Raw genomic sequence first — 13,012 nt, forward strand, 5'->3', positions numbered from 1 at the left:
CTGCGAGAAAGTAAATGAACTAACGTCGAAAAATATGTGTATACGAATGTTTTATTTTCGAAATTAGGACAAAGTTTTTTAAAGCTGTCCCATTGAATAAAGTTATATATATATATATGTAGTGTAGAATGCTATTAAATATGGAAAATAAAATAATATTTATTTCTTTTAATATACCTCAAGTTTAAGAATGGTGATCTGTCTCTTGACTTGATGTGATAGTTTCTCTGATCGAAATTAAGAAGACAGATAGATAAAAGCACAAAGGAACTATAAATTAAGTTTATATATATATATATTTCGAAAATTATTGTAGCTTGGGAAAACTGAGTTTCCATCAATTCTTTTTAAATCCCTTATGTGTGTAGTGTTTTATGAATTTAAGTACGATAATATTTCACGATTCTTCGTTTCACTCGTATTTCTTATCACGTGTTAGCTCGACGTAACAAGCGTTTCCGCTGAAGAGTGTGACGAACGGACACTTTAAACCGCCCACCATGTTTACTCAATTCTCATAAGAAGCGGAGAAGAAGCCGCGCCGCTTCTCACGCCGTAAATGGCGTAATCGCGCGACTTGCCACGCCGCGTATTAAGCGTAATTGAAATTATCTCCTAACTAAAAATTGTCGTTAACAAACCGCGCTTGTTATACTGCTTTCGTTGATTTATTTTTGTTGATCGCAGTTGCAGATTGTTTTCGCGGAACATGGAAGAAAGAATAACACAAACGTCATAATCTTCTTTCTTCAATTCTCTTTTTTTAAATTCTTTGTTAATTAAATCTGATAATTGATAGGCAAATTTTAACTCAGCCGACATTTACAGCTTAAATCTGAATTTAGACAGAAAGAGAATTCTATTGCAATTAATTGACATTTTTTCAAACTGTTCTTTCAATTTTAATTGCTCATGATTGTGGAATAATCTCTCAACGCGACTTTCAAATAATAATAATAATAATAATAATAATAACAATTGCTCTCTATTTTAAATGATATATATTAATTATTAATAGAAGAATTGTCATGTAATTATTTATTGCTCTTATTATTACTTCAAACTGATAACAAAAAAGTGAATTTTTTAAATCTACTAAACAAAAATGTTAATCTTTTCTATCAACCTTAATTCAAATATTCGATCCTTATATCTTTACGCATGTGCAGAACAACTTTAATCGAATCCTGCGGCCAACTTCACAGCTATTCTACGGCCGCCAATTGTAAGAGGCTTGAATCTTTTTATTTGAATATAATTCCTTGTCAAACGTAAAACGATGATTTTGATAAAAATTTGTTCAAACAACGCGTTCAAAATCGTATCCGCGCAAAAATGAATAAAACCTGAGCGTTCGAATCATTAAAAGAAAAAAAGATCGTAATTTCATAATGGCTCAGCGGATATTTTTGGATTGATCGATAAAGAACGGGCTTCACCGGGTTCTACGAAAGCGAAAGAGCGACACACAACAACATGGCGCCTGTTACGGAGGATCCCGCGGACTTTCAGAGGGAGATTATCGAGAGAATCAGCAAGAATGAGGTGTGCGAGCTCAAGACGTTGCTGTCGCAGAGGAAGATTAAGATAGATTTTGTCGATGTGAACCGCATGAGCCCGCTCCAGCACGCCTGTTACAAGGGAAACATGGAAATCGTGCAGCTCCTCCTCGATCAAGTAGGTTATGTTGACTGTGCTGCTGATGCTCTTCACGCCAACAGAGTTACGCCTCAAGATTAATCTGTTATAAATTTAAATACGCCCAGTAAACGAGTATTCATATGATTCCCTCGTGATAGATTCGCGTCTCTTGCTTACGAAGAATTTATTTTACCTATAATTATTATCTGTGATAGTCGATATCATGTTTGTTGAGTGACGTCTGAAAGATTAGCATAGTTAACGCGTATGAGAATAGTCTATTTGTTTTCCAGGGTGCTGACGTGAACATGTGTCGACACGAACACGGTTATACCGCTCTTCATTTCGCCGCTTTGAGCGGAAACGCCGAGCTATGTCACCTCCTGATGTCGCACGGAGCGCGCTTGACAGCGATGAACAGCGTGGGCCGAACGGCCGCGCAGATGGCGGCATTTGTTGGAAATCACAACTGCGTGGCGACAATCAATAACTTTATCCCGAAGGCTGATATAGATTATTATATTAAACCGCAGGGCTTGCAGACCGAGCCCATGCTGCCGCCGCATCTAGCCGATTATTTCCATAAGTTCATAATGCAAGTCAACATGAACCCTGTACGCGTGTGCATGAATTTACAGAGACTTCCCGCACTTCTGGAAAATGCAACAAAAGTAAGACACGATATATATGAGGATAAGAGTTGATAATAGAACAAAATTAATATATTTGATGCACTAAAATATTTCTTTTATACAAGGAGGAAACGAGTCCTATTTATATTCTCCTTGTTATTCTTTTTTTAGGTACAAAAAGTATTAGAATCCATGCGCTATAAAGAAATGATGCGAGGCGCTGAGATAAATGAAGTAATGGCCTTCAAGTACCATTATCTGAGTTGCATTGTGGCCGAGGTGTTGAAAAGTCAGAAGCGTCAAGAAGCTATGAAGGCGGAGAAAGGCGAGAAGGGGAACGAGGAGGGCGAGGAAAAGAAGTCCGACACCGTGGAACTCTTGATACGAAGGTTCCTGAAGTGCAGCAAGAACGATAGCTTACCGGAGTATCAGGAGGCACTTTTGCGGGAATCCGTGAGAGAGTTCCCATTCAGGGAAAGCACAATTTTCCGTCAGATGGTCGCTACATTGGCCAGTACGGATCCGCCGTCCGCCGTTTCCGTTATCGCTGCTGCGATTAATGGGCAACGAGGCTTCTTCGATAACGCTCAGACTTGCGTGACCTGCGGCGAGGACAAAGCCACGAAAAAGTGTAGCAAATGCAAAGCGGTGCAATACTGCGACAGAGAATGTCAGAGATTGCACTGGTTCATGCACAAGAAGGCGTGCGCCAGATTGGGCCAGTCCCCGGCAAACAACGGAAAGCTCACGGATGCAGATAAAGAACAGATCAGCAATGCCGTCGGCTCCAGGCTACAAAACCTAACTGTTGAATAAATATGTAATGTGTACAGATTTAATGTTGGCAGGTCCAATTTTTTTGGAGTGCGTTATATCCGCGGATGTTTATCTTTTCCTGTATATAGCCGTTCTACTAGAATTGATGGATCTCCGTATGATTATGCCTATCATATCTGTGGATGCTAACATTACGCCACTATTATTGTGTAAGTAAATATTATTGAAAATGTGTAAATTTTTGTTGTTTAGTCAATCACGCGTTTGTATCGATATTTCGTTCTTTCGACTTTTCAATCGTTAAGAAACCAACTTCAGCAAGGAGAAACTGAATCAAATTATTAATGAGTTTTTAATTGTACAAAAATATTGAGTTTTTTTTTATTGCTATACGCTGCTCTGAGCTGCCGGACTTTTGTGAACTGACTGACTTTTATATAGTTTCATACTTCCTTCTTGGACAATGAAATTGCCAAATATATTTATAAGTTACTATCATTCTTGATGTGTACGTGCACTCAGTTAAACATATTTGTCAATATTTTAGAGCTATGTTCACTTTCATTGTGATCTGTCGAAATAAAGTACATTTACTTACAAGCTTACAACCGATATATAATGTGACAGTTGCATCATCTTCTCTAGTACATTGCCGTTAATTTATCGAGTGATGCATGAACATTTACATTAATCAATAAATCATCTTCTGTTAATGTTGCTCTTGTCAACAAATTTAATAATAAAATTCGGTCTGAAATGTTGGAATAAATTACATTTATCGAGATTACTGTTACAATCACATTAAAAAAAAAAATTTATATTATTACATAAATTTTATTTTATGTTAGACATCTTATATACATTTTGTTTTCACGTAATGTTGCTCTTGTCAATAAAATTATTAATAAAATTCAATCTGAAGTACCGAAATAAATTATATTTATCGAGATTACTCGTTACAATCACATGAAAAAAAAAAAACGGAATTTATATGTTATTGTTATTACATAAATTTTATTTTATATCAGACATCTCAGACACATATTGCGATAGTACTTTGCTATCTACCGATAATGGAAAATTACGTGTTCACGACTTTCAAACGCACACGTAAATATTTCCTCAAAAGCAATTTCTCAACGCAAACGATCGCGTCTTTTACGCCCAACTTCGACAATTTTTCCAATTTGTTCCAAGATTCAAATTCAATTGGCGGGACTTTCTCCCCGCGCTAAATCGCGCGGACGTCTATGAGACTTCAAACTTTCACCTCAAACAGTGAATCCAATCATTACGTTTTGCGTTGCACAAATATTACAACAGTCGTTTTCGGCGGTACACACGTATGTCGTCGTATCCGTATAATAATACACGATTACCTCGTAATTCCTCTTATCTGTGAATGAAAAAGATGGATGACATACGAGATTTTCTAAAATAATACATTAAGATGTAATGTGCCTCTTTCAATCAATTTAACAATAATAGCAATTTTATTACGTACAGCACATACAAAATAAACGAAGTATCTATAATTACCAACGCATAAAATATAATGCAAAAATTCATTATAAAAAAATTTTTTAGAAGAGATTTGATGAAGAACAATATTATTTTCTACCATGTGTTTCTATCAACGTTAAATATTTTGGTAATAAGTGTATTAGTCTTTTAAATGTGCACGGTCCCATTTTAATTGTGCACCTCGAATATCTTGTAAATGACGCATTTTCGTGAAAAATGTTTCTGACAAAATTCGTTTGGTACTGAGGGGGCCATAAAAAACTACTATTTGACCTTGGTTGGAAGGTTGGAAGATAATGCCAACCTTGGTTTCACTTTGTTTTCACCTTGGTTTCTTTTAAACCAAGAAATCCATATTTTTACGGCACATTCTTGTAGCCGACGTTGAGACATTTTCAAAACATTAATTACAGTCACTTTTCCAATGAAAACTTCCTAAATTATGAATCTTTAAACTTTCAAGTATTGCCAGCATTTGTAGCATTACCCAAGATGTATGGGGAGATTACCTAAAATTTTCCAGTGTTAGATAAAAAGACGAAAAGATGAAATGGCAGATTGCCAATGAACGAGATTGTTGATCCTTTGTTCCTTTGCTGATTGCTAGTTCTTGACGAAAGTCGGTTAAATTATTCCAGAGCGGCATAACTCTTTACCGAGTTTGTTTTCCACAACATTCCTGACCGAAGAACGATCTATCAATATCTCGCAAGTTCTTTTTTTTCTCGTAATTTTTGTTCAATTTGTAACCATGCAGTAATCCGAAAACGATGTCTCGATGTTGGGTACAAGAACGTATCATAAAGAATGTGTAGTTCCCATTCAAGGAAATCAAGGTGACGTTGTGATCTTAACGCTTTTATTCGAGATCAAACAAAGCAGTTTTCTATTATAGTCGCCTCAAAACCAAACAAATTTTGTCTGAAACATTGCCAAAAATGTATCCTTTACAAGATATTCGAGGTGTAAAATAAAAATGGAATATCATCTATATTATCTCAAATGGAAATAAGAGATGATAAAATTGGAAAAAGAAAGGACAATATTTTTTTATATCCTATTTCGTTTGGAAATTTCATCTGTTTGCAATCCTAACGATTTATTGATAACAAAAAGAAGACCTTTCTTTTCTCTCTTTCAATTACATTCAGTTCAAGCGCCATCAGTACCTCACACAGTTTTATTTAGAAAAAAATGAAACAATCGGGGAACACGCCAGCGAATTTTTGCTTACTGTGAAAAATTCTTTGTTATGAAAAATTATTATTTACGTTTTCCGTAATTCTTTTATAATTATTTTACATCAGAATGGTCAAAATTTATAATGCAAAAAATCATGAAGATTACATTACTTAGATTTACCGCAATGCGTGTTAAACTATTTGATTCGATAAGCTTTCACTTTTCATGGAATTACATGACAACGTGTAAATCTCGTGGTACAGTTATTGAACAAAATGAGAAAGTCGTTTTCTCTCTGTCTCTCTTTCTCTTATGGTAATATATGAGGCACTAATTTTGAAAGTGGTTTTTCAATGGCACGCATATGTAGAATATGAGTCTGTTAAACCGAATGAATCAGAATCATTAACCATGAATATTCACTAAAATTAGGAAAACATCGTTCGTTAGATTATTTTTTAACTTCGATATTATCACATATTTTAAATAAAAATTAAACCTGAAGCTAAGTTTAAAAAGGAAACACTTTAGTTAGTCGAAGTTTATGCTTTATTTAAAAGTTGGCTATACAACAAGATTTTTTAACTTCGGCGTTCAACTTCAATATTTCAACAATTAAACCTGAGGCTAAGCTTCCATTTAAATAGTAAACGTTTTAGTTAGTTAAATCTTACACAACTAGCTATATAGCTACGGCAAGTTTTTGCAACTTCGGGCGTTTTTTAACTTGGATATTTTAACAATTAAACCTGAAATTAAGTTCCTATTTACAAAAGGAACGCTTTAGTTAAAGTTTACACTTTATTTGAAAGCTAGCCGTACAGCAAGATTTTATCTGTTCACATTCTCACGTGCTGATTCGCAAGAATTTCTTTCAAATTATTCCTTTAAACAATCCTATCGATGCCGCGATAGTAAATCTTTTGTTTTAAAACGCTAGTTTTAAACGGCCAGTTAGATTCGTGGCAGACGATTCCGAAACATATTGCGTATACATGTATATAGGTATATATGCAAAGCAGTCATTCCTGTGAGGCCTCAAACGGACGTGAAATGATACCGTTGTCACTCACCGTTGTGCATTTGATGTATCGAACTTGACTTCGTGGCGGAGAGAACGTGACATGCGTTGAAATATATTTCTCGTCGATATCAGCAGCGGAGGCTCCCGCGTCTTCGGCGCTTCCGCCGTACGGTGTTGCTCAATCAGTTAGTTTTTCAGCCGTGTAATTTAAAATTTTATTTACTTTTATATAAATGAATGAATTATACACCTATTTCTCTCTTGTTTTGTTCTTATTGCGTCACCGCGACAAACGATTGAACCGCTCGTTACTACTATTTATTACGTTACACGCTTACTTTGTGCGTTTGACCGACAAATTCACATCTAATCATCCGACGCGACGGTATATATCGCGCGTGTTTCTCACGTGTTACCATATTTATGGAAAATAAAGATTCTGTGACATGCGCGTATTCGATATTTTTATATCTTCGCATCTCTTCAAACAAACGGGTTACGCGTGAACTCGTATAGGACGATGCATTCGGAATCAGGGAATAAAGACGCGCATACGTAAATAATGTCGTTCTCTGCTTTCGAACGAGAGGAGAAACATGCTCGAAAACAGGACATTCGAGGTCCATTCGGATCGAACTTTTCGAATACTTTCACTCAACGCTTTGCGTATCGATATTGTAATTATTACAAAACGTTTTATTAAGCAATATTAAGTATACTTTTCCAATACGAAATTTATCTTGTTTAAATTTTCGATTTATTTTGTCGCAAACCCACTTGATCGCCGTGCGTGCATTATGCATGATGTACACCCTTGTTTTTCTCCGATATTAATAAGGGGCCATAATTTAAAGCGGTATTCGTTGGGCAATGCGAATTCGCGTGCCCAAATGTTAAGCCAAATAACCATGCACGTCATTTATAAAAAGCTGCTGCTGTGACGTGTCATTTCTTCTTTTTCAGTATGACGAAACTGTATTACGTCGATTGGTCTTAACATTATATAACGTGGTCTCAGGGTCAAGTTTTCGGTTAGTTCTGTGCAAGAACTGCAAGAATGATGTATATATCTGGTTCTTTAACCCACTTCCCATAAATGTAAACAATCTTGTACGAGCACTCTCTTTTCCTAAATAGAAGAAAGGATATGGGACATTCGAAGGCCACTGTACAACGTTACATGTATTATGTATCTGTACGCCTTGTAATAAAAAAAATGAAAGAATCTTTTTTATATATATATATATTGTATATTCTCTATTTAAAATTCAATCATAAAATGCGAACGATTAGATTTGCCCTGTAAATTTTTTAAGAAATACAAAATACATCAGGATATCTGAAGCACGCATTATGCGTACTGATGCCTTGTAATAAAAAAATATACATTACATATATATATATATAAAAGATTCTTTTATATTTTTAATATATTTCTTTCATATATTTCGTGTTTCTGTTTCAACGTCAATCATGGAAATTCTTTAACGAAACGAATGTCAACTTCTTCTGTCAATTTCTTAAGAAACGCAAAACACCTTACCGTATTTAACATTTCCGATGTGGACGCAATATCCGTTAGACGCGGATCCACATGAATATTTATAAATCTTTCTAATATATACTTTCATAACGCGTATACTCTGATCTATACGTGCGCGGAACGTGGTCAACAGGAACTAGTCATCGAACGCAGGGTCGAAAGTTGGGGGACCTCTTCCTCTTCTCGCACGAGTGTGCGTGCTCCGGCGAAAGCATATATTCATTCAAGAAGCCGAGGAGAGATATATGATACCCCTTGATAATGGTACCATAACGCACGATAGTCATCCGGCGAGCGCGAACTACGCAGGTGGGGAAGGTAAGGTCCCCGAGGAAGGGAGACCGTGGAGAACAAAACGGTATCCCGGGTGGCGACGATTCGGCGACGAAGTCACCGCGGAACGACCGCGTCGCTCATCAGTTCCTGAAGCGTGGGCGCGAGGCACGCATCGACAAACACCCGCGAATAAGACGACCCCCTCGCGGCGAGATGCGCGTGCCCATGGCGTTGACGGTCCTCGCGGCGTCGTTCCTGATGACGCGGGTCTGCACCCACATAATCGCGTGGCGAGAAACGAGGAGGGAAGGACCGATACGGGACGCGATCGAGAGCGGAGCCGCCGCCGAGTACAACAAGGACGACTGCGTCTGGAGACACGACCGTGACGTTTGTCCGGATCGGGACGTGCACGTGTACCTGTACACGCCGGGCCGTCCGCGACGCCTGCTCGACCCCCTGGAGCAGTCGGACTGGCTCCGGCAGGATTACGAACCCACCAAGGACAGCGCGATCCTGATTCACGGATACGCAGGTGACTTTCTCGGAGTCTGTGTGTTAATTTCGACCTGAAATTTTATCCCGAAAAATATTTGGGATTATCGCCCGACGGAACAATTTGGAATGTATATTCGGAATTGGTCTTTATTATCAGACGTCGAGTATAGAGTGAATTTGTGCGTGTGCTCAGAAATAAAAGAAAAGAAAAATTCTTTATATTACACATTACACAATGATGAAAATCACTGTTTTAAAAAGAGAATGTTTATTAGCGCCAAACGTTACATCGGTTGAGAAGGATAAAAAACGACGGTCAAAACGTCGTGACGATTATAATTGATAAATATATGGTCAGTTTATAGGTCGAATAAAACATCTTTATTGTTAATTATTTACTGGCAGCGTAAAAGTTTCTGATTTGATTTAAAATGAAAATGGATATATGATATATCATGAAAGTAAATATAGTCTCTCTGTGCGATTTGAACGGAATTTCGTTTCGATTTAGCTAAATATTAGTTGTGGAATTTTTCACTTTTTTCCACAAAAGGGAACGTGTTTGAAATATATATTCAGATTCTAAAACGAGAAACTATTTTCCCCCCCAAAAACTGAATAAAATTTTTGAAAACTTATACTCCGGTGCTGAAAATGGAAAGGTGAAACGAACGGAGGAGCGTTTTATTCGAAGATCGAAGGGCATTCAAATTTTTCCACGCGCTTGTTAAGGTCACCCAAAAAGGCGACGTCTTTTAAACAGCTTTCTATGGAAATGCCCTTGATTTAGCACCATGTCTCATTAATCTTTATATCGATCCACAGGTGGCGATGACGCGTTGCCAATGGCGATTTTACGAGATGCTTACCTGAGGAACGGCAGCTATAATGTGTTTCTGGTCGACTGGGGGGCTTTATGCGCCCGGCCGTGTTACCCGGCCGCGGTGGCGAATGTACGACCGGTAGCGAGGTGTCTCGCCGGCACCCTGACGACCTTGAGACATCTTGGCCTGCCGATCGCCAGAACCACCTGCGTCGGGCATTCCCTGGGCGCTCACGTTTGCGGCATTATGGCTAATTATCTTCTCTTCAGAATGCACAGGTATAAATATTACTTTGTAAACAGTTACGCGCGCAGGTAATTTATGACGTGTACTTTCGGCGCTTGTGACATAATATGGCAGTTAGAACGCAAAGTGAGTGTGAAAAATATTAAATATTAACTTGCAAATGCGAAAAAGATATTATTACAACCGTAAGCAAATAAACACTTCGTATAAATTAATTCTTTTACATACATATATATATATATAGGATGCTCTACTCGCAATACGGACAACACGCAGTTAAAATCTTGATGCAATGCTCTTCGCAGGATAATCGGCTTGGATCCCGCGCGTCCGCTTGTCCGACCGGGCCTGGTGAACCGTTTGGACGCCGGTGACGCCGACTTCGTCGAGGTGATGCACACCAACGCCGGATACTACGGCGAGGTCGGTCGCGTCGGCCACGTGGACTTTTGCGTCAACGGCGGCAAGGTGCAGCCCTTCTGCGCGGATCGGGAGATGTACCAGCTGTGCAGCCACCTGTGGGCGGTCTGCTTCATGGCGCAGAGCGTGGACGACGGTGGGACGAGTCTGATCGCGGAGTCCTGCTCCAGGAGATGCCCGTCGGGCCCGAGAACCGCCGCCCGGGCGGGTGAATACGTAACGATGGGACAGCACACCCCGATCAACGTCAGAGGATCCTTCTGCTTCAGCAATCCCGATCCGCCGTACTGCCCGAGGTACTGGAACGGTCACGGCGACGAGAGATGTTGCATCCCGGAGGTAACGAGTAAGGAGGAGATAGAAGAGAACGACGTGACGTATGACAACTCGACGAAACGCTTAAAATCGACAAGCCGTTCTAAGTCGAATTTCGAGCTTGACCTAACGCGACTCCGATACATTAATTGAGGAACCATCGTATACGTTATTAAAATCGCACTGAATTTATTAAGTAAATTAAGTTAAATCGTTAGATTCGTAGAGGCTTTCTGAGAGATGTGCTGGATTTATATTATTTCAGCATTATTTCCTCAACACATAGATATCTTTCTTTGAACAAGCACTTCGAAGAAGAAAAATAATTCTTTATTAAGTTTATAAAATTTGTAGAGACTCGATTGCTCACAACAAAATGCACGAAAACGATCTCTATATTCGCGAATAGAAATAGTCGACGCAAAAAATCCGTCAGATTTGTTAAGTTCTATTAGAGAAAAATGATTAAAAAAGATCTATCTTACGCGCGGTTTGGGAAGTATCGTTTTATGTAGTTTGCGTACGACCGAATAAAGTACTTCACGCATTGGAATCCTCGGCAGAAGGTTTTTGTAAACTGATTTGAGAATGCGGGGCCGCCGATTACATATTCGCCACGCGGTGCGTCCCGGAAAAATCCCAGTGTATTCGTAATATACCCGATCCATACCGTTACGTGCTCCACTAAGCCGGCGAACGTATCCCCAATAATCGATCGTGGGTATTGCTCTTCGGTTTCTGCTGTGACTCGGAAATTGATTAAATTGTTACGAGTTTTTTTTTTTTTAATTCATAATATGTGTAACAAGATCTTAAATATTTGTTTTTATGATATAAGAAGCTGTGTTTTTTCATGCCTTCTTCAAATCGATAAGTTATATAGATAAAAGTTGTACAGTACAGTTGGTCAGTGTACGTGAGTCATATCTGTATATCGAGTTCTCTCTCCCTTCTCTCTCTCTCTCTTTCTCTTCCTCTACCTCCCTTCCCCTCTTCTGTTTCCCCTTTCTCTGTTCACGAACAGAAGAAAGCAAATAAGTCGTAATAAAAAAGATTGAGAAAAAAATTATCGGAATAAAATTGATAAATAGATTATTTGCGCAGTGAAAAATTAAAAATAAAATTGTCTAAATGAAATTAATAGAACCATCGCACAAAGGACTTGGCTATTGAAACCAAAGATATAGGTTTAATTAATTGAGAGCTACGCGAAAGACTCTTCTTCTCGAAACGACTTGGACCGTACCGCAATTTCTTAGGTATGAGTGTATGTTTTTAAACTGTAATGCATTATTTATTGAAGCAGGAAATGTATCGTGTTTATTAAATACAGCTCAATCCCGGCCTTAAACTTGGAACCAATCTTTTACTCGAGACAAACGTCAAAGATATATCTCTCAACTTCCTCATCATATTCGAGTTTTCTGTGTTGAATTAATTAACAGTTTTAAACCACGCGAAAAAGTTTCAATAGATTTTATTAGTATCTCGACTAGTATCTCTTTCTCAAATGGAATCCTTTCGAACATATGGAATCCTTTCTTATCAGCATAACGAGCCGCAGTTTTCCGTTTTATCAGTTTTTCTGTAAAAACCTAATTCTCGGTACTCAGTTCGAGTGCTCGAAGGATTTTGTGTTTCGGCCAATCGAGACGATGTCGAGTATCCTTGTCTCGGACCGGCGCCCCGCTGATCCGCATAGAAGTGTTTCGAGAATCAGTGGACCGGCGGAATAGGCGACAAACAGGCGCGACACACTACCCAACATCTTGCACTCTTGTCGTGCCGCAGATAGCGTGCTTCAAGAACGGCGCGACAGGCGTGGGAGGTCGTCTCGCGAAGAGGCCCGACACAAGAGGGAAGGAGAAGCTTATTGTATCTTAAACGACAGAAGCTAATAGCAGGGATGTGTGCACGGCAAAAAAAAAAGAAAAAAATCGCCCAAATATAAGAGTAAAACGAAGACATATATACGCGTTAAAGACTAAGGAGTTTTGTAAAACGAGCGACGTGGAGGGCAGTAAAATGCTAAATTGATTACAATTGTTTAAAAATATTTTTGTAAAACAATCAACATTTGCGCATATAAATGCAAAAATCAATTATCTCT

The 13,012-nt window shown here is 38.5% G+C and overlaps 2 protein-coding genes across 2 annotated transcripts; both read left to right on the forward strand.

Moving 5' to 3' along the window:
- The first annotated feature begins 1,454 nt into the window (after nt 1-1,454).
- LOC143900685 (ankyrin repeat and MYND domain-containing protein 2) lies at nt 1,455-3,658 on the forward strand. The gene is made up of 3 exons (XM_077412317.1): nt 1,455-1,677; nt 1,935-2,312; nt 2,445-3,658. Exons 1-3 carry the CDS (start codon nt 1,477-1,479, stop codon nt 3,087-3,089), a joined length of 1,224 nt encoding a protein of 407 aa, XP_077268443.1. The 5' UTR covers nt 1,455-1,476; the 3' UTR covers nt 3,090-3,658.
- Nucleotides 3,659-3,811: 153 nt separating this feature from the next.
- LOC143900687 (phospholipase A1) lies at nt 3,812-13,000 on the forward strand. Its single transcript, XM_077412318.1, has 3 exons — nt 3,812-9,134; nt 9,923-10,199; nt 10,473-13,000. The coding sequence occupies exons 1-3, from the start codon at nt 8,813-8,815 to the stop codon at nt 11,053-11,055; spliced, it is 1,182 nt and encodes a 393-aa protein (XP_077268444.1). The 5' UTR covers nt 3,812-8,812; the 3' UTR covers nt 11,056-13,000.
- Nucleotides 13,001-13,012: the final 12 nt, after the last annotated feature.

The sequence above is a fragment of the Temnothorax americanus genome, unplaced genomic scaffold, assembly GCF_048541705.1.
Source record: "Temnothorax americanus isolate GAGA-0224 unplaced genomic scaffold, ASM4854170v1 Scaffold3, whole genome shotgun sequence".
Lineage (NCBI taxonomy): Eukaryota > Metazoa > Arthropoda > Insecta > Hymenoptera > Formicidae > Temnothorax > Temnothorax americanus.

Bases quoted from the DNA above. Each gene is read 5' to 3' on its own strand.
- LOC143900685 (XM_077412317.1), top strand. From the start codon at position 1,477: ATGGCGCCTGTTACGGAGGATCCCGCGGACTTTCAGAGGGAGATTATC. The intron at 1,678-1,934 runs GTAGGTTATGTT...TTTGTTTTCCAG, and splicing joins TGCAGCTCCTCCTCGATCAA to GGTGCTGACGTGAACATGTG. The intron at 2,313-2,444 runs GTAAGACACGAT...TTCTTTTTTTAG, and splicing joins TTCTGGAAAATGCAACAAAA to GTACAAAAAGTATTAGAATC.
- LOC143900687 (XM_077412318.1), top strand. From the start codon at position 8,813: ATGCGCGTGCCCATGGCGTTGACGGTCCTCGCGGCGTCGTTCCTGATG. The intron at 9,135-9,922 runs GTGACTTTCTCG...ATCGATCCACAG, and splicing joins CCTGATTCACGGATACGCAG to GTGGCGATGACGCGTTGCCA. The intron at 10,200-10,472 runs GTATAAATATTA...TGCTCTTCGCAG, and splicing joins CTTCTCTTCAGAATGCACAG to GATAATCGGCTTGGATCCCG.